Source organism: Hyperoodon ampullatus (genome assembly GCF_949752795.1).
Source record: "Hyperoodon ampullatus genome assembly, chromosome: 3".
Lineage (NCBI taxonomy): Eukaryota > Metazoa > Chordata > Mammalia > Artiodactyla > Ziphiidae > Hyperoodon > Hyperoodon ampullatus.
The window spans coordinates 129,585,682-129,610,829 of record NC_136916.1 but is presented as its reverse complement, the minus strand read 5'-3'; the positions used below and the strand labels follow the sequence as shown (position 1 = coordinate 129,610,829).

Here is a 25,148-nt window from a genome sequence, read left to right as displayed (position 1 = left end):
TTGCAGTTTTATTGCCCTAAATTGGCAATCTTACACAATCATTCTTTTCTCACCCACTCTAAGTAGTCCACTTACTTCATTTCTCTTAGAACCAGTTTTGTCATCTAGTTCTCTCATTAATTAGTTGAATAACTTTTTGGCAGTTATAAAAATAGTATATTGTTTTCTGGTGACCACTGTTTCTGTTGAAACCAGTGTCAGTCATACTGTTGCTCCTTTGAAGGTAATCTCTCCTTTTTATCTGGGTGCTTTGAATTTTTTTCTCTTTGTCTTTGATTTTCAGTAGTTTGCTATATGTCTAGTTGATTTTCCTTTGTAATTACCTTCTGGGGTTCACAGTGCTTCTAGAATCTGTGAGTTGGTGTTTTTCATCAGTATGGGAAAATTCAGTCATATTTTCTTTTGATCTATCTTCCAATTCACTAATTTTATTGCTATCAGACAAGAATCATTTGGAATCATTTGTAATTGCTCTATTATCTGATTCCTCTGATGTCTGTTTTATAGTCTGTTGTTCTTTTAACTATAATTACATTGTATTGTCTCCTCCCATGCCTGGTTACTTTATTGTGTGCCAGGCACTGAGTAGGAAAAGTAATAGATAAATCGTCAGACCTGGAACGATGTTATCTTCCTTTAGAGAGGATATTTGCTTTAGACAGGTAGCTAAGGACACAAGTAATCCCATATTACCTTACTCCAATCAAGAATTGAATTGATTAGGAGCTGGGTGTGGGAAAGCTGGAAAATTTCCAGTTCACTCCTCCTGGGATGCAGCCTTTTGGGGTCAGTATTCATAGCTGAACTTACCAGGGATAAATCCCCTTAGCCCCTACCCCTTTCACTTGGACCCTGAACTCAAATTTTTATTCTCCTTAGTTGTCCTGTGATCCTATCAAAATTCACGCTCAGCTTCCCAGCCTGTCAGCTGATTCTTAACTGTTAGATAAATGATCCTAGGGAAGAAGTAGCTCTAAGTGTGGAGCTCACCTTTCTGAGTTTTCCTCTCCTAGATTTTGATCCTATAAATGTTTACTGCCTGTTTGCATTTTTTTGTTTCTTAAGAGACTTGCTTTGTATTTTGTCCAGTTTTTCTTTTTCTCAGTAGGACAATAGTTAGAATTATCTAGACTACCATTTAAATTAAAAATGTTTATACAAGTAGTACACAAATACATTCTCAGTATATAGAAAAGTTTGTAGAATTAAAATTGAATGTCTTATCACCCCTGGCCCAACCAGTTCCTCATCCCAAAGTAACCACTGTTATGTTTGGTGTCCTATTTATGATTCCTTTCCCCCACTCCCGCCCACCCCAATTAAAAAACGAGAAGGTTTTTTTCATTGGGGGGGAGAAATCTCTAGAATGTAACTAATTGCAGGCTGCCTTAGGTTTAACTCAATGTGAAGTTTAAGTTATATATCAGACATGGGCCTTTCCTTTTTTTTCTTTTTCAATTTAAACTTAGCACTTAATGATGTAAAATTTCTTTCCACAGAATAAAAAGTCTTTATTATCATTTAAAAATTTAAATAATTTTTTTATAGTAATACTAGATTTGTAGAAAAGTTGCAAAGATAATAAAGAAAATTCCTGTATACCCTTCACTTAGTTTCTCTTAATGTTAACATCTTATATAACCATGGTACCTTTGTCAAAACTGAGAAATTCACATTGGTACATTACTGCTAATTAAACTACAGACTTTATTTGGGTTTCACCAGTTTTTCTACTCATGTTCTTTTTTCTGTTCCAGGATAGAACAGAATTCAATCCAGGATAGCCCCTTGCATTTAGGGTCTTTCTGTTTTGAAGGCTCTGTGCAATTGGCATGTGTACTGTCTAGGTTCCAGAGGTCCACTAAGTGATGAGTTTGGAATAGATATTCAGGATTTATATATGAGAGTATGTGCTTGGGAATTTTCAGTACTCACTGTGGTATTTAAGGGAAGTATGTTGGTTGATTCTTACGGTAGATCTTGAAGATTGCTCTCTCCTCTCTTTATTCCAGGGTCTGAGCTTCTAGCCTTCATGTCTGGAATTTTGATGTATGGTTTATCTAGAGTTGATCAGACATTGCGTAAAGAGGCTGTTGCTATTCAGACTCACTTAAGAAAGTCAGTTTATTAATTTGTGAAAAGAAGTTTCCAGTAAGAAAGACTCTGGAGAAAGTAAGATTAGAAAATGGATTATTGAGTACATCAGAGACAAGTGCAGTATTTCCCCAAGTAAGTTCCTCGACACCACTTCCATATGATAATAGCCTAGAAAAATGGTTCCCCTAGTCATAAAAATTTGAAGAACCTTGAGGATAAATAAGGTAAATATTTTTTTAACTCTAGGACTTACCAGTGCCTTTAATATGATCGTGTGATGTATACATCCCCTAGGGAAGGATATGTTACATAGAATTTCCAAAACTTATTAGATCACAGAATTTTTTTCTTTTTAATGGGAGTAGTGGAAACCATCTACATTAACAGAATACCATTAACCATTAACAGAATACTTTTGGGAAACCTTGGTTTAAAGAAAGCCCTCTGAGGGAAGTAACTGCCTTACTGGAATCTTCCAAATGTTCTTGATAACTGCACAATTTGATTCAACAAACATTTATTGAGCACTTTCTATGTGCCAGGTCCTATGGCCAGGTCTGTTTTTCAAGTCACACCTTTATGAACCAATCAGACACTATACGGACTTCTATCCAAGACTCCTACTTTCCTTCTCCAGTTAACATTTCTGTTCTTTAAGTTAAATGTTTAAATTTCTTTGAAGTTAGAACCTTTAGCAGTAGGTCCTACTCTTTCAACACCTAGTAACTTCAGGTTATCTACAGGCATTCCTCATTTTACTGAGCTTTGCTTTATGCTTCTCATATACTGCGTTTTTTACGAATCGAAGGTTTGTGGCAGTCCTGCATCAAGTAATTTTTTGCTCTCAGTGCCATTTTTCCAACAGCATTTGCTCACTTTATGTCTCTGTCACATTTTTTAAATTCTCACAGTATTTCAAACTTTTTCATTACTATTGTATTTTTATGGTTATCTGTGATCAGTGATCTTTAATGTTACTACCAACAACTCACTGAAACCTCAGATAATGGTTAGCAGTTCTTAACAATAAAGTACTTTTAAATTAAGGTACGTACCTTGTTTTTTAAAGTATATTATTATCTTTATACACTATATTATACATTGTGTTATGATACATTATATTTTACATTATATTATTTTTTCTTTTTTTTTCTTTTTATTTATTTTTTTTTCTTTTTATATTTTTATCTTTTCAAACCCTTGTGTCGAGGGCTGACTTTCAATAAATCGCAGTACATTATATTATTAAACATTACAATATAGTGTAAACATAACTTTTATATGCACTGGGAAACCAAAAAATTCGTGTGACTTGCTTTATTGAAATATTTGCTTTATTTTGGTGGTCTGGAACCAAACCTGCAATAACGTCAAGGTATGCCTGTATATTTGTGATCAAGGTGAATGGTGGCCCCATCTAGTGAACATTATCTTGCAGCCTGTTATTCCTCATGAGATTGGGGCTGTTCCCACCGTCTTCTGGGACCACCTTCTGAGTACTTGCTAAGGCATTTGTGACTATTTATTTTCATGGATGCTTCTTTGTATTTTAATTATACAACAACCTTCACTGTCTATAATAAATTTGGAAGTTTGTGTTTTTTGGGCAGTTTTATTTTCATTAGGTTTCTCGCCTATTTTTTATTGAAAAGATTATGTAACAATATTAAGTTTTAAAAAGACTTTTTAATCCTCACTCTTTAATAAGTATTCTAATTTTTCCTGTGTTTGCCTTCCACTTCCCAGGATACATTTGCCTTCTATTTCCCAGGATACAGGATTTTTTTGTCTTCCTATTTTTTACTTAACATTATAAACATTTTCCTACTCTTTTTACATAGTCTTTTTTCAAAGAATCAATTTTATTTATTTATTTATTTTTGGTTGTGTTGGGTCTTCGTTGCTGTGCACAGGCTTTCTCTAGTTGCATCGAGTTGGGGGCTACTCTTCACTGCGGTGTGCGGGCTTCTCAATTCTGGTGGCTTCTCTTGTTGTGGAGCACAGGCTCTAGGCGCACGGGCTCTAGTTGTGTAGTTGTGGCACATGGGCTTAGTTGCTTTGTGGCATGTGGGATCTTCCCGGACCAGGGCTCGAACCTGTGTACCCTGCATTGGCAGGCAGATTCTTAACCACTGCACCACCAGGTAAGTCCTACATAGTCTTCTTAAGTTAACAGCTTTTAAATATTTTGTCGTATTGGTATAATTTATTTATCAATATCTCCAAGTTTTACATTTAGGCTGTTTGCAGTTTTTTTCTATTGTAAGTAAGATGCAGTTTAAGCATGTAGCTTCTGGTTTTATTGAGTTATTACACTAAGCCACATAACCAAGTGTGGAATTCCTTGGTCAAAGGGTATAACGGCCTTTATTGATTTTTCCATATAACTAATTGGTATTCAAAGACAAATTGCAGGTGAAAGTATAAATAGCTCTGTGTTTGGCTTCTGAAATATATGTTGTTTTTCTTAATAAGCCACAGTGTTTGTAGATTTGCCTCAACCAAGTGCAACATTAAGTTCAATTGGTGGTCATCAAGGTGTTAATTGATTATTCTGTTTCTAATAGTGACCTCTGCAGAACCACCAGACAATGAGTTTAATGTTGCTCTAGATTCCTTCATTATGTTTCAAACTTGGGGTGTTTAGATTTATTTTATTTCATAGTCTGTGCTGGGCAAGCGCAAGGAGCACTGTTTAGATGCAATTCAAATGCTTTGTGTTTGTAACTTCATTTATGTATCCTTGATTGGGTTTTTAAGAGACTACATTTTCTTTCTCAATTTTTAAGAAGATTTAAGAATGATTTGGGAAAAGCATTAAATTATATTTTATTCTATTACAGGGGAACATTGTTCTTACAGATTATGAGTACCTAATTTTAAATATCCTAAGATTTCGAGCTGATGAGTCAGATGATGTTAAATTTGCTGTTCGTGAACACTATCCAGTTGATCATGCTAGAGCTGCCGAACCTTTGCTTACCTTGGAAAGGTAACATGTTTGTTTATTAACTCATTTCCTATTGTATTACATAGGAAAATAGATCATATGTCAGAATATGAAAGAACTGTCACATAAGAAAATATTTTGTTTACTTGCATAAAATAAATTTGGGCTGCTTGAACTACATAAGTGTGCGCTTAAATGTAAGCAATTAAGCCTTATTTGGGAGTAGCAAATGTATGTTTTTTTAATCTAAGTTTGGTGTTACTTCAGATGTTTGTGATTTCTTGGTAAAGTGGGGGAATTTATTAGCTGTTCTGTGAGAAGACAAATGGATATCTTGGCAGAGCGCAAAAGGAGATAGGAATTCTGGTTTAGCTAAAAAATAGGAGTATGGTGGGATAAGGTGCTGACTATAACTGTACTCTTCTGGCTGGAAGGCTTTGCTAATAGGCTACAGCAGTGGTTTTCAAAGTTTAGAATGCATCAGAATCACCTAGAGGGCTTGGTAAAATATAGATCCCCCCGCCCCCGCCAGGTTTTAAGTAGATCTGGTGTAGATCCCAGGAATTTAACATTTCTAACAAGTTTGCAGGTGAGGTTGATACTGATTTGGGGGGGGAATACTGTGGCCTACAGCATCCTTGAGTTCTTTCTAAATGTTTAATTAGGTAAAGCCATTTCAGGTGTTAAGATAAATCACCAGGGAGGGATAATTTGGGAGATTGGGATTGACATATACACACTACTGTATGTAAAATAGATAACTAATAAGAACATGCTATATAGCACAGGGAACTCTACTCAATACTCTGTAATGGCCTATATGGGAAAAGAATCTAAAAAAAAAAAGAGTGGATATGTGTATTGATATATGTATAACTGATTCACTTTGCTGTACACCTGAAACTAACACAACATTGTGAATCAACTACAATAAATTTTTTTTAAAAAACCCATATATCACCAGTCTCCACAAACTACATTTAACTGTTGCATAAAAATGTGTCTTTCATGTCATATATGGGCATGCTGACGATAAGCAGTATGACTTAGTTGAAAAAGTATTGATGTTCCTTGGAAAACTTGGTTTCAAGTCCCAGTCTGCTGTTCAGGAGCCTACTAAACTTAGATAAGTTACTTTTATGATCCTTTTTTTTTTTTTTTTACCTATAAAGTGAGCTAACTCCTCTTATATTTTAGGGTATTTTGAAGATCAGGCGAATTGATGCATATGAAAGTACTGTGAACATGAATATGGCTGTAGGGTTTATTAAATATAAGATAGTAAGGGGTGTGTCAATTTTGTTTCACAGATTGACTGAAATAATAGCCAGTGCACCTAAGGGTGAACTACTGAAGAGAGTTCTTAACCCATTACTTCGTGAGTAATCCTATATAGAGCAATGAATTGTTTGTAAGATAATATGGTTTCTTAGAAATATATGTAACACATTGAAATCTAGTTCTAGTAGAAAATTAGAACAACTTGATAAATGTAGAAAGGAGTTTAAAATGATCTTTTGAGTAAATAAGTGTTTATTTTCAAGGAAAGAGAAATTTGTTATACCATATGAACTTTGACCTTTATGTTACGTCTTATTTAAAAGCAATACAGTTATGTAAACAAACTATGTTATCTAGCACTTGAGCGCCAGCTGTAGTTTTCTAAGAAATCTTTTTTTTGTATTTTGTTTTTTTCAGTGTCTGTCTTTTTGGTGTAATAGTCACTTAGCTTGGTTGGGTTTTCTTTGTTTTGCTTTTTGTTTTTTATTGGTGAGTCTCAGGGCATTCCGGGGTCTGCCAGGTGCTGCTGATAACCAGGGTAAAGATAATCTAATCAACTTTTACACTTGAGAAAATCATCACTTATCCCTATACTAAGGAATCTGGGGAGGACATATGAGAAGGCAGGTACCATTGATTACTACAGGAGTTACTGTTTAGAATGCATTAAAAAAGTTATCTTTAAAACTTTACATCTATTAGTATAGCATGTGTAAAATTTGTAAGTTTGGATTTTTCTATTTCTTTGTTCTGTTAATATGGTGTATTACATCAACCAGTTTTTGGATGCTGAACCAACCTTTCATTCCTGGTTTATAATCCTTTTTATACGTGGCTAAATTCCATTAAATTCCTATAACTTTTGCATTGACTTCTACAATTTTATTGTAGTCTCAAATTTTTATAAATACTTGAACTGTCATTTCTAATAACATTTCAAAATAGGTAAACTAATTGTTATTTTCACTGGTTACTGTTATTGAGTAGATCATTTATATTGGGATATTCATTAGTATTTTGAATGTGAAATTTTATAGGAAAATACTACAAATAATATCCTCTGCTTTTATAGCCTGTGGACCGGCTCTCATTGAACACTGTCTTATAGAAAATGGATTCTCTGGCAATGTCAAAGTGGATGAAAAATTTGAAAGTAAAGGTATGTGTGCATGCTACAAGTTTTGCCCATTTTTATTTCGTTTTTTTAAACCTATGAAAATTATTTCTGGAAAAAGTAATAAGTGAGTAGGTAGTTCTAGACTTAAAAACATTTGACCTATTAATGTTCTATCCATATGGTATTCCTGACTTCCTACTTTAATGTGACGCTTTATCTGTAGTAACATGCAATTTAATCTCTTGACCTATGTTATTACCTTCTGATTTTAGAATATTCTCCCTCCCTCCCCCTAAATTTTGGAAGGGGTTACTGCACTTGAGACAGTCTCTGGTACAAGGCTTGAAGGAGTTGAATTATTCACCTTCAGACTCAGAACCTGAGGGGCTTCTAGAAGTAGCATTATATATGCATTTTAATTCTGTAAGTGCTGTGGTGTGACTTTATAATGAATTAGGCTTTTGTAGCTACTTAAGGGAACCTAAATTAACTTCCAGATTAGGATAATAAAAAATTAGAGGAAATATAAGGAAAATGGAAGCTTTGGTCTTCGACAAATTTTTATCTGCAGATTCTCATGTAAAATGAAAAAAAAATCATTCTTGGTATTTATATTTTGAGATTTATATCACTTCTTAAGGTTTAGGGATCATTTTTATGATGCACAAATGTAAAATTTTTTTGTGCATTTAAAAATACAAATTGAATGTTTGAAGTGAATGATTTAGTTTCTGAAATACATGAATTTAGTGCAATCCTGTTCGAAATGCCGACAGGTGTTATTGTTATTTTTGCTATTGCACTTCCTTTTTTAAATGAATCTGATATGTGCAATAAAAAGCATATGTTCAGGAAAACTCTGGAAAATAATAGTAATGATGGAGTATAATCTTTTCATAAATTAAAATGTATTATGAAGCTATAGTAATTAAAAGTTAAGTTTTGGGAGAAGGAATACACAGAATAAAGAATTCAGAAACAAGCCCAAATATATATGGCAATTTAGCGTATGAACAAAGTACCTTTCATATCATGAGGGGAAAAATGGATTCAATAAAAGCTATTGGGACAACAAGCTGGCCAAAATATATTCTTATTTAATAAACTGATTATAAACATGAAATTACTATATTTAATTTTCTTGAACAACTTGTATTATTTCATAAACACTTTCTGTTTTCTACATAGATGTTTAATAATAGTTATGGACAGTTGATTGGCACTCCTTTGTTCCTTTCTTATTCCCCTATTAGATATTGAAAAAGTACTTGTTTGTCTTCAGAAAGCAGAAGAGTATATGAAAACAACATCCAACTTCAGTGGAAAGGTAGCGCCACAAATACTTATTGTATATTGTTGATGTTTTACTTAGATTTTTAGAATTTAAATGTTCATTGAAGGACCAGTATATGTAAATTTTTTGTTGTAATTTGGAAATTTAACACCTGTAATATGCTTATTCTAGGGTAGTTTTTTTAAATTGCTGTTGGTTTCTGATTTTTGTTCTGTTCCTTAAATCTTCTACAAAGTACTGAGTCAAGACAATATTGGCACTCCTGAAAAGTTGAGGAATTTGAAAATATTTCCTCTTAGGTTGATTTTAGATAGAGAAGCACATCTTAATTTGCCAGCACGTTCCAAAAATTTACTGATTAACATCTTTTTAATTATTAAGTATCCTCTGAGTTACCTCATATCTTGTTTTTCTTCCCTATTCAAAGTATATAACTTTACTTACAAAAAAAGTTCAGGAAAAGTTCTGATTAATTACAGCTAAATTCACTCCAAATATACCCTGCACCCAGTTATTAAAATGAATTAAAATTTCCTACCGGCAAAGTGAACCAAAGATTTTTCTGCTGGAAGTAAAGTGCTTTTGGCCTTTCTAAGTTGCAGAACATCTGAAAAATGGAAAGAAAAAAACAAAATGCACATGTATAATCTCACCACTTTATCAAATCATTAGTTTTCATTTTCTTTATTCCCTGTTTTTTTCTTGTTCATATGAATAAGTATTTTCTAATGGTACTTACTGAGTCTTAAAAACATCACTTTGAGAAATGATACAATCAGTAGACAAATGCTAATTGTTTATAACTAGAATAATTTTGTAAATTAATAAAATTAATATCATTCAAGGAAAGTAAATCTGTTAATTATGAATAGAAATTAGTTTTAATGTTGGATTTTTGTAGGGGTATATCATTCAGAAAAGAGAAATAAAACCAAGCCTGGAAGTAGATAAACCAACCGAAGACATACTCACGTAAGTATGTAGGCATGGGTCAATTTGCTTTGGGTGTTTATTAATGTTCCTTTCTTTTTCTTTTTTTAAAAATAGATTTATTTATTTTGGGCTGCATTGGGTCTTTGTTGCTGTGCATGGGCTTTCTCTAGTTGCGGCAAGTGGGGGCTACTCTTTGTGGCGGTGCGTGGGTTTCCAATTCCAGTGGCTTCTCTTGTTGCGGAGCATGGGCTCTAGGCGTGCGGGCTTCAGTAGTTGTGGCACACGGGCTCATTAGTTGTGTCTCGCAGGCTCCAGAGCACAGGCTCAGTAGTTGTGGCACACGGGCTTAGTTGTTCTGTGGCATGTGGGATCTTCCCGGACCAGGGATCGAACCCATGTCCCCTGCATTGGCAGGCGGATTCTTAACCACTGCACCACCAGGGAAGTCCCTATTAATGTTCTTGGTAAATATATTTTACAGGTATGAGGAATTTCATCCTTTCTTGTTTTCTCAACATTCACAATGTCCATACATAGAATTTGAATCATTTGACAAGGTGGGTTTTCTGATTCTGTTTTTTGACCAGTTAGCATGATGTGAGTTGTTAAATTAATATCAACTTGCTTTGATTGAGAAATTGAAAATATTTCTGCTTTACAATCATTATGAATCTGGACATTAAAAACCAGTGCAGTTACAGATACAAACTAGTGGAAATGTTTGTTGCCTCTTTATTTCAAGATGAAGGACCAAAGATTTGAACTTAATTTGATTCCTGACTGCTTAGCTATATAATATATTCACTGGAAATCTACTCAAGTTCTTTGAGTGGTGTTATGAAACAAAATGGACCCTAAAATTCTGTGTATGCAAGTTGAAGCAGAGACCATGTTTGTGTGTTTTTTTTTCCAGCTAGTTGATTGTCTTTTTCTTCTTTTGATAAGGCCGTAGATGAATTTTATTCCAAGATAGAAGGTCAGAAAATAGATTTAAAAGCTTTACAACAGGTATGGTGTTATTAAAAACATTTATATAAACCAGCTAGCCTTGAGTGTGGTTTGCTGGGTAGGTGATGCTCTCATACAGGAATGGGCAGCCTTTTAGAAGTAGTTTGGGAATGCCCTGATCTCTTGGTATATTAATAAAGGTCCAGGGGAACTATCAGTGTTTAAAAAAATATATGCTCATTTGCTCCATTAGAATATCAAATATTCTCTAAGCCAGAAAATACAGTGGGAAGGAGGCCTGTTATTTATTCCCTGGTATGATTTGCTTTACTACAACAACCCAGAGCTTCTCAAACTTTGCTGTAAAGGGAATAGTGTTTCAAAGAGGAGATTTTTAAATAGGCCAAAGGAGAGGGAATAGTTTTCTCTATACAAATAAGTATATATTTGTTTATCATTAAACTCTTTTCTTTTTTAAAGTGGGCTTTTGAACTAGGCCTTTAATATGCTTTGCATGTATTGTGACTCCACAAAGAGGGTTTAATATGCTGTGTTTTGTTTTCCCAGCGCATTTGACCATGTTTGGGGAGCTTTTACTGCAGAACAGTTTTAGAAAATGGCCAAAGTCACGCTTGATTAGATTTTTCAGAAATATTCATAGAATCTTAAAATATGTGTGCAAAAACTTGAAATTATGTGAATCTCTGTATCCTCCCCACCTCGGTTGTAAAAAAAAAATTAACAAGAGCGGAATTTCAAAGCAAGTGGGTCAATGAATTGCATAGTGTGATTGCCACATGGTGGCAGCACTTTAGTCAGTAAACATATTTAAGAGTAACATTGAACCCCATGTTTTTATGTACATCAGAATACCCGTGAATTATTTTAGTAATCACTGTGTGTTCTTTTAATAGTCACCATTCTTATAACTTAAATATCTTAAATATTACATCCAGCATGCAAAACATTCACTAATTGGTGATGCTATTACTGGTGTTACAAAATTAGCCCCACATCAGTAACCTTAATATGTAAGTTCCGTGTGATAGAATGCTATACAGCCATCCCTCAGTGTCTGCAGTGGATTGTTCCAGGAGCCCCTGTGGGTACCAGAATCCAAGGATATTCAAGTCCCTTATATAAAATGGTGTAGTACAGTGAATATAGTTAGCCTCCCATATCTGCAGGTTTTATATCTGCAGGTACGGAGGGCTGACTGTATAAAAGTTCACATAACTACCATGACCCTTTGTGTTAATTTAGGAAGAAGAATACTCTGTAAAATACTAGAAATAAGGCTGAGAAAATTAAAAGCAGCAATAAAATAAAAGGAAGCTATTTTAGGAATTAATGCTAAAAATGCATTCCCCCAAACTTTAATGTCATAGGGAAAAATGTCTTGAATTCTGCCTGCTTGAATAATGCAAGGGCAGTAGGGCATATCTTACATACAATGTAACCTGTAATCAAAATACCTTCCTATATAGGGAATGGGATGTAGATGGTCAGGAGAGGTAATTTTGGAGCATGAAACACTTTGGGGTAGGATAGACCTGGGGAGATGGACTATGGGGAACTTTAGCTAGTTAGGTAACAGCATTGAGGGGGCAGAAGTAGGGGTGGGATAGTGAGTTTCAGGAGGTAAAAGAGAGAAGGTACAGAAGGTAGAAGAAATCTAATTTTTAAAAACTCTGTTTTGTTAACAAAAGGAAAAACAAGCATTGAAGAAATTAGATAATGTCCGAAAGGATCATGAAAACAGATTAGAAGCTCTTCAGCAGGCTCAGGTATTATGTTTCGCTTTTTCAGATACTTTTTCAAAAATGGTAACTTTGGCATTGTAACAAATGTTTTTGGTTTATTTCATAAGGAAATAGACAAACTTAAAGGAGAGCTTATAGAAATGAACCTACAAATAGTTGACAGAGCCATTCAGGTTGTTCGAAGTGCTTTAGCCAACCAGATAGACTGGACAGAAATTGGGTTAATTGTGAAAGAAGCCCAAGCTCAAGGAGACCCTGTTGCAAATGCAATCAAAGAATTAAAACTACAAACAAATCATGTTACAATGCTGCTAAGGTAAGTTTGATTCTTAGTTAAGCAGTTAGTGTTTGTCTTTATTTTGCTATTTAATTTTTCACTGTATTCATTGAAATTTTTTTTATTTGGAAATTTATCTTTGAAAATACAGAAAAAAATTAATTTACATTAAAATAATGCAACTATTTAAGTACTGTAAACCATTTATAATTTCCTTGAGAAAAAAATTGAAAATAAAAAAGTGATGTCATTGACATTAGTGAAATACTATTGAATATTTTTAATAGAAATCCATACTTGTTATCAGAGGAGGAAGATGATGATGTTGATGGTGACATCAGTACTGAGAAAAATGAAACCGAACCACCAAAAGGAAAAAAAAAAAAGCAAAAGAATAAACAACTGCAAAAGCCTCAGAAAAATAGGCCATTGCTTGTTGATGTTGATCTCAGCTTGTCAGCATATGCCAATGCCAAAAAGTAAGTCATAAATTTAAGTATTTTATTTATTTATTTATTTATTTATTTATTTATTTATTTATTTATTTGCCACACTGCATGGCATGTGGGGTCTTAGTTCCCTGACCAGCGTTTGAACCCGTGCCTCCTGCATTGGAAGCACAGAGTCCTAACCACTGGACCACCAGGGAATTCCCATAAGTATAAATTTTAGGCAAAATATTATCTGCAATAAATCTGTTAGGGTATTAAGGGTAAGAACTATCATTATTTTGACTGTATATTCTTTGAGGTGAAATACTTTTTAAAAAAGTATTTAAAGTTGTTCTTGATGATTTGTGAGTCTGTAAAATTAGAAATAACATAAATAGAAAACTAAAGAATAAAGATTTTATCTAAAATTAAAAGATATATTTTTCTAGGTATTATGATCACAAGCGATATGCTGCTAAGAAAACACAGAAGACTGTTGAAGCTGCTGAGAAGGTACTTAATATTTCTTAGAGTGAACGTTAATTGTTTTCCTCTGCTTTATTAATTTAATGGACTTAATTATTTCTTCTCTTTAAATGAGGTTTTCAAATTCAGAAATACTTTCAAACTTAATTTTGCTTTAAATGTGTGTATTTCCAGTATTTTTTTCCTCCCCTAGCCCTCTCTTCCCCAGGTCTCTATCTCAGTAATTTTCCCTTTTTTGCTCAAGTTAAAAATGTTGGAGTCATCCTGGACTCTTGTCATATCCAGTCAATCCTTTTAAATAAAAAATGAAGTCATTTCTCTCTGTTCAACATCTTCCAGTTTCTTCCCATCTTACAAGACACCTTAAAGCCTGGATCAGGTAGGGAGGCCTATCTGCTTCCCTCTGATCACATCACCCACACTCCTCTTGTTACACACTGTTTCCAGCTACAGTGGGATCTTAAGCTGTTCCTACATCAGTGGCCCATACTGCCTTCTCAGGGCCTTTGCACTTGCTCTTTCTGCCAAGAATGTTCTCCCCTCAGATTTTTCATGGTTTGATCCCCCTCATCATTCATGTGTCTACTTAAGACTATCAGAGAGGCCTTTCTTGACCACTCTTAGTAAAAATAATACTATCTCAATCACTTCCTTTTTACTCTTGTTTTTCTTTTTTAAAAACACCCATCCCTACATGTGTTTATCTGTCTTCCCTCTAGAATGTAGATTGCATGAAAGTAGGATCTTTATCTGTTTTATTCATTGCTGTGTCCCAGTCCCTAGAATATTGCCTGAAATATAGTCACATTAATATCTGTTAAAGGAGTGGTCTTCCTGACTTAGCTCTCTATCTGCCTCTCCAACCTCATTTACCCTATGATCATACTTGCTGGTCAAGCTGGCCTTTTCCTTCTGCTTACAGTGCTCTTTGTATTCTTTGCCTTGATAATTCCATTAATCCTTCAGGCTTCAGCCTAAATGCCATTTCCTCAGAAATACCTTCTTTGACCATAATCAGTTATAAATTAGATTCCCTTGTTATATTCTCATAGCATCCTTTGAAACATTTACCATGTTTATTTGAATAATTATGTGTTTTATATATGTCTCTTCTCCTAGACCCCAGTGGGGTAGGAAGTAGAAACTTTGTCTTGTTCATTGTTGTGTCTCTGACATCTAGCCCAAAGCCTATTACATGATTGCACTGAGTACATGGTAAACAGATGAACTCTTTTTCATTTGTAGGTCTTGAGCAGATATTTGTATACAAATCATTTTAATATTTAAGGCCAAAATTTTTCACTTTATTACTTTAAAAAAATAAATTTATTTATTTATTGATTTATGGCTGTGTTGGGTCATCATTGATGTGCTTTCTCTAGTTGTGGCGAGTGGGGGCTACTCTTCATTGCAGTGCATGGGCTTCTCATTGTGGTGGCTTCTCTTGTTGCGGAGCACGGGCTCTAGGCGCACGGGTTTCAGTAGTTGTGGTGTGGGCTCAGTAGTTGTGGCTTGCGGACTCTAGAGCACAGGCTCAGTAGTTGTGGTGCACAGGCTTAGTGCCTCCACAGCATGTGGGATCTTCCTGGACCAGGGGTTGAACCCATGTCCCCTGCATTGGCAGGCGGATTCTTAACCACTGCTCCACCAGGAAAGTCCCCATTTTATTACTTTCATGTGTGTATGGTGTGTGTGTATAGATAGTGCCATTTGTGACATTTAAAAACCCATTTCTTCCCCTGTCATTTACTTGGTGTTATTTAAGTAAATTTTCAACAGATTACTTAAAAACTCTTTTCTTATAAATAGGCATTCAAATCAGCAGAAAAGAAAACAAAGCAAACCTTAAAAGAAGTCCAGACAGTTACCTCTATTCAAAAAGCAAGAAAAGTGTATTGGTAAGTATTCTACCTTTTTAAAATACATTTTTTCTTTCTATCAAAATTATACATGCACATTATTTAGAAAATCAAGCAGTTGTACAAAGCTTGTTAAAAAACCAGTAACCCTGCAAACTTTTATCCCTACTCCTATTGCCTCCTCTCCCAAGGAAACTTTTAGCTCTTTTAGCTGAATCTTTTGAATATACCTCCATTTCTCTTAGTAATATATTGCTGCTTCTTAACTTTTCTGTTTTACACTCTGTTAATAACTTCCCACTATGGAAAGATGAAGATTTTATTCTTTCCATTTGTGCTCCATTACAGACACACACATCACCTGGCTTCTCAATATACTTTACAGCATAATTTTGTCAAGACCGATGTTCTGTGTTAACATTATTATGAATATTTAAGTTGTAATCAGAGCTGGATCATATAGTATTCTGTTTTCCTTTCCTGTTCAGTATTTTATCTTCCCTGAAGTTAATAATTGTTTCATTTGCTTTCTTTTTATTTTTGTTCTTGTTATTAGCCATGTCCAAATTCGCTTCCAAGTGTGTTCAAACATATTGGAATTTTATCAGTATCATCTTCTTGTAGAAGTCTTTCCTGGAGCTTTTTGACCTACTTTGTTCTAGATTGGTTACTGTAAGCATTTTAAGATCTCCTTTTATTATTATCCTGGAACTTCTCTGTAACCTCTCTCTGTGTTGTATCTTCTGTCCTGAATCTCAAACTTCCTTTTTCTTTGGTTATGGACTATGTGCTCTAGAAGCTTCATGAAAAGGGGTATGTATGTAGAAGGTAAAGTTTTTGAGGTGTCCAATGTATAAAAAAATTATTTTACTCATAACAGTTTGGATGGGTATAGAATTCTAATTTGAAAATATGTTTCCCTCAGACTTTTAAAAAGGCATTGTCCATTGTATTAACTTCCAGATTTGATCTTGGGTTTGCTGTCATTTTGATAGTTGCAATTTTAATAGGAAACTTGTTTTTGCCTTTCTGTAAGCTTCTAGATCTTTTTTTTCTTCCTCTCAGTTTTCCAAAATTTCACAGGAATATAGGTTGGTGATGATGTTTTTATCCATTATGCTGGATACTTTGTGGGCCTTTTAAATTGGAAACGCGGTTTGGAGAAATTTTCTTGAACTATTTCTTAGAAAATTGCCTACCTTCTGGCTGGTTTTTTGTTTTGTTTTGTTTTTCTTTCTTTCTAGAAGTCTCATGTTTTATATATGGGACCCCCCCCCCTTAGCAGTCCTATGGCATTGCATTTTCTGTTTTTCAACTTTTTGTTGTATATTCTGAGATTTTTCTCAACTTTTTTTTTTTTTTTTTTTTTTTTGTGGCCTCTCCCGCTGCGGAACACAGGCTCCAGACGCGCAAGCTCAGCGGCCATGGCTCACGGGCCCAGCTGCTTCGCGGCATGTGGGATCCTCCCGGACCGGGGCACGAACCCGTGTCCCCTGCATCAGCAGGCGAACTCTCAACCACTGCGCCACCAGGGAAGCCCCAGATTTTCTCAACTTTATCTTTCAATCCTTCCATTGAATTTTTTAATCTTTTATTTCTTCCTATAATGTTTTAATTTTAAGCTGTTTTTGGTTTTTTGAATGTTACTTTAAAAAAACTTACTGCTCTGGTTTCTTTATAACTGAGAATAGTTTTGATGTATTACATTTTATTTAGTATCCTTTTCTTGCAGGTCTGTCTTCTCCAAGTTTCTTTTTTCTATTTGTTAGTTTTGTCTCCAGCGTTCACTTATGTACGTCTGGTGATCCTTGACTGTCTACTCACTTTTTATAGCAGAACATTAAAATGGTGATTGGAAGTTCTTTGTGGGTTGTTGGACTTGTAAAATGATCTGTGTGGGCCATCTGTGGAACTCTTGAAGTCTTTAGCTTTTTGCCTTTTTGGCTGGTCTCATTTCCCACAAAAGCTTCTTTCTCTTCTATTTGTAAAGTGAAGACCTGGCTATCACCATTTTGGGAGCTCAGTGGAAATAATAAGCTGGAGAGTCTTAGTATCCAGTATTTCATACATTTACTTAATTGCCCTATTTTACATATATTACCCCTACTTACAACTGTGATATGTTTCCCCTAGTCCAGAGATCTTCTTTGCACCCTTTTTAGAGAATTAATTTCTGACTTTCTGTTAGAGTGTTGAAGGGGCAGTTACCACCATGTTCAGAGCTGGAAAGATCTAGGGAAGTGCTTACTTCTTGATCAGATTTTCAGCCAGTTCTTCTGTTTTTAAACCTCATCTTAAACCCTATTTTTAGCAGTACCTGTGCTCTTTATGGGTCATACAGTGTAAGTCAATTTGTCTCTTGGTTTTTTGCACCGTCACCTCAGGATTCAGCTTCTTGAGTCTGCTCACTTGTTCATTATTTTCCAGCTTTCAAAATTTTGTTGCTTTTTTCTTTCTCTCTCTAACATCTCTATTGATGAATATGATTGACCTGTAACTTTCATTTCTCATAATGTTTTTGTTAAGTGTTGGTACAAGGTTATATTATCTCGTAAAACAAATTGGAAAGTGTTCCTTTATCACTTGTCCTTAAACATTGATATAAGTCACCTGGAGTTTTCTTTATGGGAAAGTTTTTCATTACAGATTCAAATTCTTTAGTAGATAAAAGGACTACTCAGATTTTCTAGTTTTGGTTAGCAATGTTTTTCTAAGACTTTGTCTATTTTGTCCAAAGTTTGAAATTTATTGGCAAAAAGTTTATAATATTCCATTTAATTTTTTTTTTTTTTTGGCCACGCCGCGTGGCATGCGGGATCTTAGTTCCCTGACCAGGGATCAGACCCATTCCCTCTGCAGTGGAAGCATGGAGTCTTAACCACTAGACCACCAGGGAGGTCCCTCCACTTAAGTTTTTAACATCCCTAGAATCATTAATTACTTCTCCCTTTTCACTCAAGAATTATTTGTGCCTTCTCTCTTTCTTGATTAATCTGACTAGAGGATTTTCAGTAGTATTAATATCATTAAAGAACCAGTTTTTGACTATTCATCTCCAGTATTATATATGTGCCTTCTATTTTAATAATTATTTTCATCCTTCTACTTTTCTTTGGGATATATTTGCATTTCCCTTTCTGATTTCTTGAGACAGAAGCTTAGTTCATTGATTTCCCCCTTCCCCTGGCCTCTTTTCTAATATATGAAAGGCAGTTAATTTCCCTCAGCATGGCTTTAACTGTATCTAAAAAGCTTTGTTTAGTATTTTCATTATCTTTCATGTCAAGATATATTCTAATTTCCATGGTGATTTCTTCACTCATGCATTATTTAGAAGTATATGTATTACTTTCCAAACACACGGGGGTTTTTGGTTATCTTTTTGTTACTGATTTTTAGCTTAATTTGCGTAAAAGAGGTGATATTCTGAATTATCTCAGTCATTTGGTGTTTGTTGTTGAAACTTGCTTTATGGCCCAGTTTATTTATGGACAGCTTTATTTATAAATGTTTCATATATAGTTGAAAATAGTGTCTTTTCTACAGTTACTGAGTGCATTTCTCTAAATATCAGATCATGTTTATCAATCATTTTGTTCAAATCTTTGGCACCTTTATAATTCTCTTTTTAATGCTTGTTTTCCCAGTTACTGAGAGAAGTGTGTTAAATATCATACAGTTTGGATTATCTGTTTCTCCTTTTACTTCTGAACTTTTGCTTTATTATGTGAGGCTATGTAATTAGGTGATACAAATATAGAACTGTTATATCATCTCAGTGAACTGAGCCTGTTATTAATTTTAATGAAATGTCCTTTTAACTTATATCTATTTTTTCCATCTGTGTGAGTTGTTAAAACTGTAAACTGTTTTTTGGTTAGTATTTGCATGGTATTTTTCCATCATTATATTTCAACCTTTTTATATCCTTATATTTTAAAGGAGTATATATCATTGTTTTTTCCCCAGTCTGACAGTCTTTGCATTTTACCTGGAGAATTGACTACATTTATATTTAATATAATTTCTGATATATTTGGGTTTAAATCTAACCATCTTACTGCTAGCTTTCAATGTGTCTTATTTGTTCTGTGTTCTTTTTTGTCTTCCTTGTTGCTTTCTTTTGATTAGTTGGCTTTTTTTTTTTTGGCCTGTTAGTTATGTATTCCTCTGCTAGGATGATTACAAAATACATCCTTGATTTATCTTTCGCATTCTTTTTGTCCTTGTGGGTTTATGTCTTTTTGCAAACCTCTTTACCATCAATAGGGAAGTGGTTAAATCAGTATAGTACATCCATTCAGCAATGAGGAAAATATATTTTTAAGTGAAAAAAGAAAAAAATATGCAGGACAGTGTGTTGTGTCTGAAAAAGAGAAAAGGTTTAGAATAAGCATTTTATTTTAGCTTTTGTATGTTTAAAAAACTCTGGAGAGGGATACAGGAAGCTAATGGCCAATTGGTTAGCAGTAGCTGTGGGAACTGAAGAGATGTAGGATCTCTCACTATACTTTTTAATGTAATTAAAACATTTTTTGAACCATGTATATGTATTACTCAATAAAAAATCAGATTAGAAAATAGGAATAGAGTCCTTTTGCTATTATATTTTGTGAGCTATGAGGAAGTTTCATTTAATGCCTGTGCTCAATCTATCATCTTTAACCAGAAATTTTAAAATTCTAGGTTAAATCATAAAAAAATTATCTTGCGAGTCATATGTAAAATAGGAAATATTTATGTTCATCTCATTTTCTAAACGTCATACAAATATACACTCTTTACTTTTTATCATGGTGGTATGTATTAATCATGAAAACCGAAGTTAATTTGTTTCTTGAGAAAAGTTATAATTTTACACTTCTGACAGGAATTTTTGGTTTTTAGTATTTTTTTTAAAACTGTAAAGAATATCATATATGTAAGCATTCAGTTGATTAATTGAGAACAGAATGGGAAAACAACTTTTCTTTCTCATCAGTGGTCCCAAAGCCTATCCAGTGCCCCACTGAAAGAAAGCTAAACCTAGGGACCATGTGACATTTTATGCTTTTGCTTTTTGTAATTCATTGTTATAACATCAGTTTAAGAAGGCTGTCTATATGGGAGGAAGATAAAGAGAGAACCTTTTTTTTTTTTTTTGCGGTACGCGTGCCTCTCACTGTTGTGGCCTCTCCCGTTGCGGAGCACAGGCTCTGGACGCGCAGGCCCAGCGGCCATGGCTCACGGGCCCAGCCGCTCCGCGGCATGTGGGATCTTCCCGGTCTGGGGCACGAACCTGTGTCCCCTGCATAGGCAGGCAGACTCTCAACCACTGTGCCACCAGGGAAGCCCGAGAGAACATATTTTTTAAACATAAAATTTAATTGTCTTCTACTGAGACTGTCTTAAGAATATCCTAGGGCAATTTGTATTGCAAGTTTTCAGTAAAATTCAGCTTGATGTCTTAAGAAATTAAGCCATCAAGTTGCCTTAACCTTCACAGATAGGAGAGCTTTCTGTTTTGTTTGTTAAAAGGGTGTGAATTCAGGCAACTATGAAGGGAAAGAAATGTTAACTTTTTTCTTTAAAATTTGGTAGGTTTGAGAAATTCCTCTGGTTTATTAGCTCAGAGAACTATCTAATTATTGGTGGACGAGATCAGCAACAGAATGAAATAATTGTGAAAAGATACTTGACACCAGGTAGGTAAGATTAAAATTCTGAAGAATTTTCTTTTAAGTAACTGGATCGGTTATCTCAATAGTAGGTGTAGATTTTTATCTTGTACTCCTTTGTTTGACAGATTTAATTGGTAGAAAGAATTTCATGGTTTATGGTTTGTTGAATATGTGCTTTGATACTTGATTCACATTTTAAGTGAATATCCTTAAAGTAGTAATGCCGAGCTAATCTGTAGTATTAGATTTTTGATTTTCTACTGCATTAAGAAAATAGCTTTCAATCCTCCAAAGTCATTGTAGATCAAATTTTTAAAAGCTTAATTTTTCAGTGCTGAAGTTTGTGAACGTTTTTCACTTTTAGAAGCAGGACTTAAGCGCTCTGTTGTAAGGCCTCTCATTTGTTTTTGTTTGCTGATAACCACCACTTCACTGTGGCTGAACCCTCAGTGTGGGTATCAGAAATCAATAATCAGTATCAGAGCTAATCTGATGTCCTTTAAGGATCCAGAACCAGGAAAGAAAGCAACAGGGTTAGGTTACATGGTACCCAGGGCTTGGTCTCTGTCTTCTCTAACTTTGTTCATTGTGAGATGAGCCTTTCATGGAACTGTATGGGCTTTGCTCTTCTTTGAGTTTCAAATCTCAGATGAACTATCCATGACAAACAATGGCTGCTCATTTTTTCTGTTAGAAACCATGCACTTCACTTTTCCCTAGTTGACCATTCATTCCTGCATTCATCTGTTTGCTCATTTATTCATTTGTTGCTACCACACACTTCAGAATAAAACTAGAAGTCCTCACTGTGGCTTACAAGGCTCCTGACTTCTGGCTTCCTGGCTGTTTGCCACATTTCTCAACCATCTATGGACCTCAGGACCTTTGCACTTGCTAGGATGACTCATCTCTATGTGTCTCTAACCCATCATCAGGCTAGCCTGGGCTTGCTTATATGGTAACTCAGCAAATTTCTGAGAGAAAAAGAGGAAGCATACAGCACCTCTCAAGGCCTAGGCTGGGAACTGGCATTTGGTCACATCTGCCACATTCTGCTGGCCAAGGCAGGTCAAGGGGTCAGCCCACATTTGAGGGATGGGGAAGTGGACTCCACCTCTTGATGGGAGAAGCTTCAAGGTCATAGAGCAAAGAGGTGTGGATAGAGGGAGGGAAAAGAACTGTGACCATTTTTGTAATCTGCCTTATTAGTATTGCTTTCCTCTGAGGAGGCCTATGAGAAATCTCCCAGGAGTGGGAGATAGACTTTTCTTTATATGTCTTCTTATACCTTTTGGATTTTGAACCCATTAAACAATAAGTAAATAAACAATTTCAACTTAAAAACAAAGAAACAGGACTTAAAGTATTATTTCTTATTTGTTTTAAAGGGGACATTTATGTACATGCTGACCTTCATGGAGCAACTAGCTGTGTAATTAAGAATCCAACAGGTAATATATTTCTTTCTATTATTCATAGCTTTAATTCTTTTGTTTAAAATATTTTTAGTATAAGAGAAAAATCACTAATACAGATAAAGAAGGACACATTATAATGATAAAAGTGTCAATCCATTAATAAGATGTAACAATTATAAACATATATGCATCTGTAACTTCCCTGGTGGTGCAGTGGTTAAGAATCCACCTGCCAGTACAGGGGACACAGGTTCGAGCCCTGGTCCAGGAAGATCCCACATGCAGCGGAGCAACTAAGCCCGTGCACCACAACTACTGAGCCTGCACTCTAGAGCCTGCAAGCCACAACTACCGAGTCCACGTGCCACAACTACTGAAGCCCACATGCCTAGAGCCTGTGCTCTGCAACAAGAGAAGCCACTGGAATGAGAAGCCCACGTACCACAATGAAGAGTAGCCCCTGCTCGCACAACTAGAGAAAGCCTGCGTGCAGCACTGAAGACCCAACACAGCCAAAAATAAATAAATAAATAAATAAATTTATAAAATAATAAATAAACAAACATATAGGCATCCAACAACAGAGCCGTAGAATACATGAAGCAAAATCTGACAGAATTGAAGGGAGAAATAGACAATTTAATAATAGTAGTTCAAGACATCAATACCTAACTTTCAATCATGGATAGAATAACTAGCTATAAGATCAACAAGGAAATAGAAGACTTGAACAACACTCAAGTTACCTAGATTCTACACATATCTCTAGTACACTCTACCTCACAACACTAGATTACTCATTCTTCTCAAGTGCACATGGAACATTCTCCAGGGTGGACCATATGATAGTCTATAAAATAAGTCTCAGTTAATTTAAAACTAATGAATCATATAAAGTAAATTTTCTGACCATAATGGAGTGAAATTAGAAACCACTAATAGAAGAAAATTTAGAAGATTGACAAATGTGTGGAAATAAACAACACAGTCATAAAATAACCAGTGGATCAAACAGGAAATCACAGGGGGTATTAGAAAATACTTTGAGATGAATGAAATGTAAACAAATTTATTGAGACTTATGAGATGCAACTAAGGCAGGGATCAGAGAGAGATTATAGTTGTACTACCTATAATAAAAAAGAGGAATGATTTGAAATCAATAAGAAAACTGTACACATTAAGATTTAGAAAAAGAAAAGCAGATAACCCATAGTAAGGAAAGGAAGGGAAATGGTAAAGATTAGAGTGGAAATAAACAAAACAGAGAATAGAAAGACAGTAGAGAAAATTCAACAAAACCAAAGTTAGTTCTTTGAAAAGATCGATAAAACTGATAAACCTTTAGCTAGACTAATCAAAACAGTAAGATTCAAATTCCTAAAATCTACAGAACTTTTAAAGAAGACTGAACATCAATCCTTCATAAACTTGCAAAAGATAGAAGAGAGAGGAACTTTCTAACTCATTCTATAGGGCTGGTATTACCCTAATAACAAAACCAGATGAAGATACCACAGGAAAGAAAACTACAGACCAATATCATTTATGAATATAGACACAGAAATCCTCAACAAAATATTAGGAAACTGAATCCAGCAGCATATTACAAGGATTATACACATGATAAAGTGGGATTTATTCCCAGGAATGCAAAGTTGGTTTAACATATGAAAATTAAGGTAATACAGTGTATTAGTAAAATAAAGGACAAAAACCACATGATGATCTCAACTGATGCAGAAAAAGCCTTTGGTAACAATCCAGTACTCATTTGTGATAAAAACACTCAACAAACTAAGAATAGATGGAAACTTCCTCAAGTTGGTAAAGAACATCTATGAAAAAATCCACAGCTAAAAATCATGCTTAATGGTGAAAGACTGAGAGCTTTTCCCCCAAGATCAGGAAGAAGATAAGCACATCTGTTCTTGCCACACTTTTACTCAACACTGTATGGAGGTTCTAAGTAGACCATTAGGCAATAAAAAGTTTAAAATATCCAAATTGGTAAGGGACAGATAAAACTATCTCTGTTTGCAAATGACATAATCTTATATATTTAAACCTTAAGCAATCTACTAAAAATTATTAGTTAATAAACAAATTCAGCAACGTCTAGGATATAAGGTCAATATATAAAAGTCAGTTATATTTTTATATACTAGCAATGAGCAATATTAAAAGGAAATTAATAAAACATCCACTTATAACAGCATTACAAAAGAATAAAATAGTAATAAATTTACCAAAAAAAATGCAAGACATACACACTGAACTACAAAACATCATTGAAAGAAATGAAAGAAGACCTAAATAAAGGGGAACACTTCCAGTGTTTATGAATTAGAAGTCTTAATATTGTTCTGACAGCAGTACTTCCCACATTAATCTACAGATATGTGCAGTTCCTCTCAAAATTCCAGCTGCCTGTTTTTGCAGAGATGGACAAAGCTCATACTAAAATTCATGTGGAAATGCAGAGTACCCAGATTAGCCAAATCATTCTTGAAAATGGAAAACAAAATTGGAGGACTCACACTTCCTGATTTCAAAACCTCCTACAAAACAACAGTCAGTGTGGTATCAGGACAGTGTGATATTGGTGTGAGGATGGACTGATAGATTAATGAA

General features: G+C 34.6%; 1 protein-coding gene across 1 annotated transcript in view; it reads left to right on the top strand.

The window, feature by feature from the left end:
* The window catches only part of NEMF (nuclear export mediator factor), a gene marked incomplete at its 5' end in the record, with an annotated part of 54,113 nt that overhangs the window by 9,114 nt on the left and 19,851 nt on the right, over positions 1–25,148 (top strand). Inside the window, 13 exons of the mRNA XM_079699172.1 lie at positions 4,941–5,089; positions 7,366–7,487; positions 8,699–8,772; positions 9,641–9,711; positions 10,154–10,229; positions 10,618–10,680; positions 12,330–12,407; positions 12,491–12,699; positions 12,948–13,139; positions 13,541–13,604; positions 15,387–15,475; positions 21,017–21,120; positions 22,485–22,547. Of these exons, the coding sequence (XP_079555298.1) occupies positions 4,941–5,089; positions 7,366–7,487; positions 8,699–8,772; positions 9,641–9,711; positions 10,154–10,229; positions 10,618–10,680; positions 12,330–12,407; positions 12,491–12,699; positions 12,948–13,139; positions 13,541–13,604; positions 15,387–15,475; positions 21,017–21,120; positions 22,485–22,547 (1,354 nt within the window). The remainder of the gene's footprint in view (positions 1–4,940; positions 5,090–7,365; positions 7,488–8,698; positions 8,773–9,640; positions 9,712–10,153; positions 10,230–10,617; positions 10,681–12,329; positions 12,408–12,490; positions 12,700–12,947; positions 13,140–13,540; positions 13,605–15,386; positions 15,476–21,016; positions 21,121–22,484; positions 22,548–25,148) is intronic.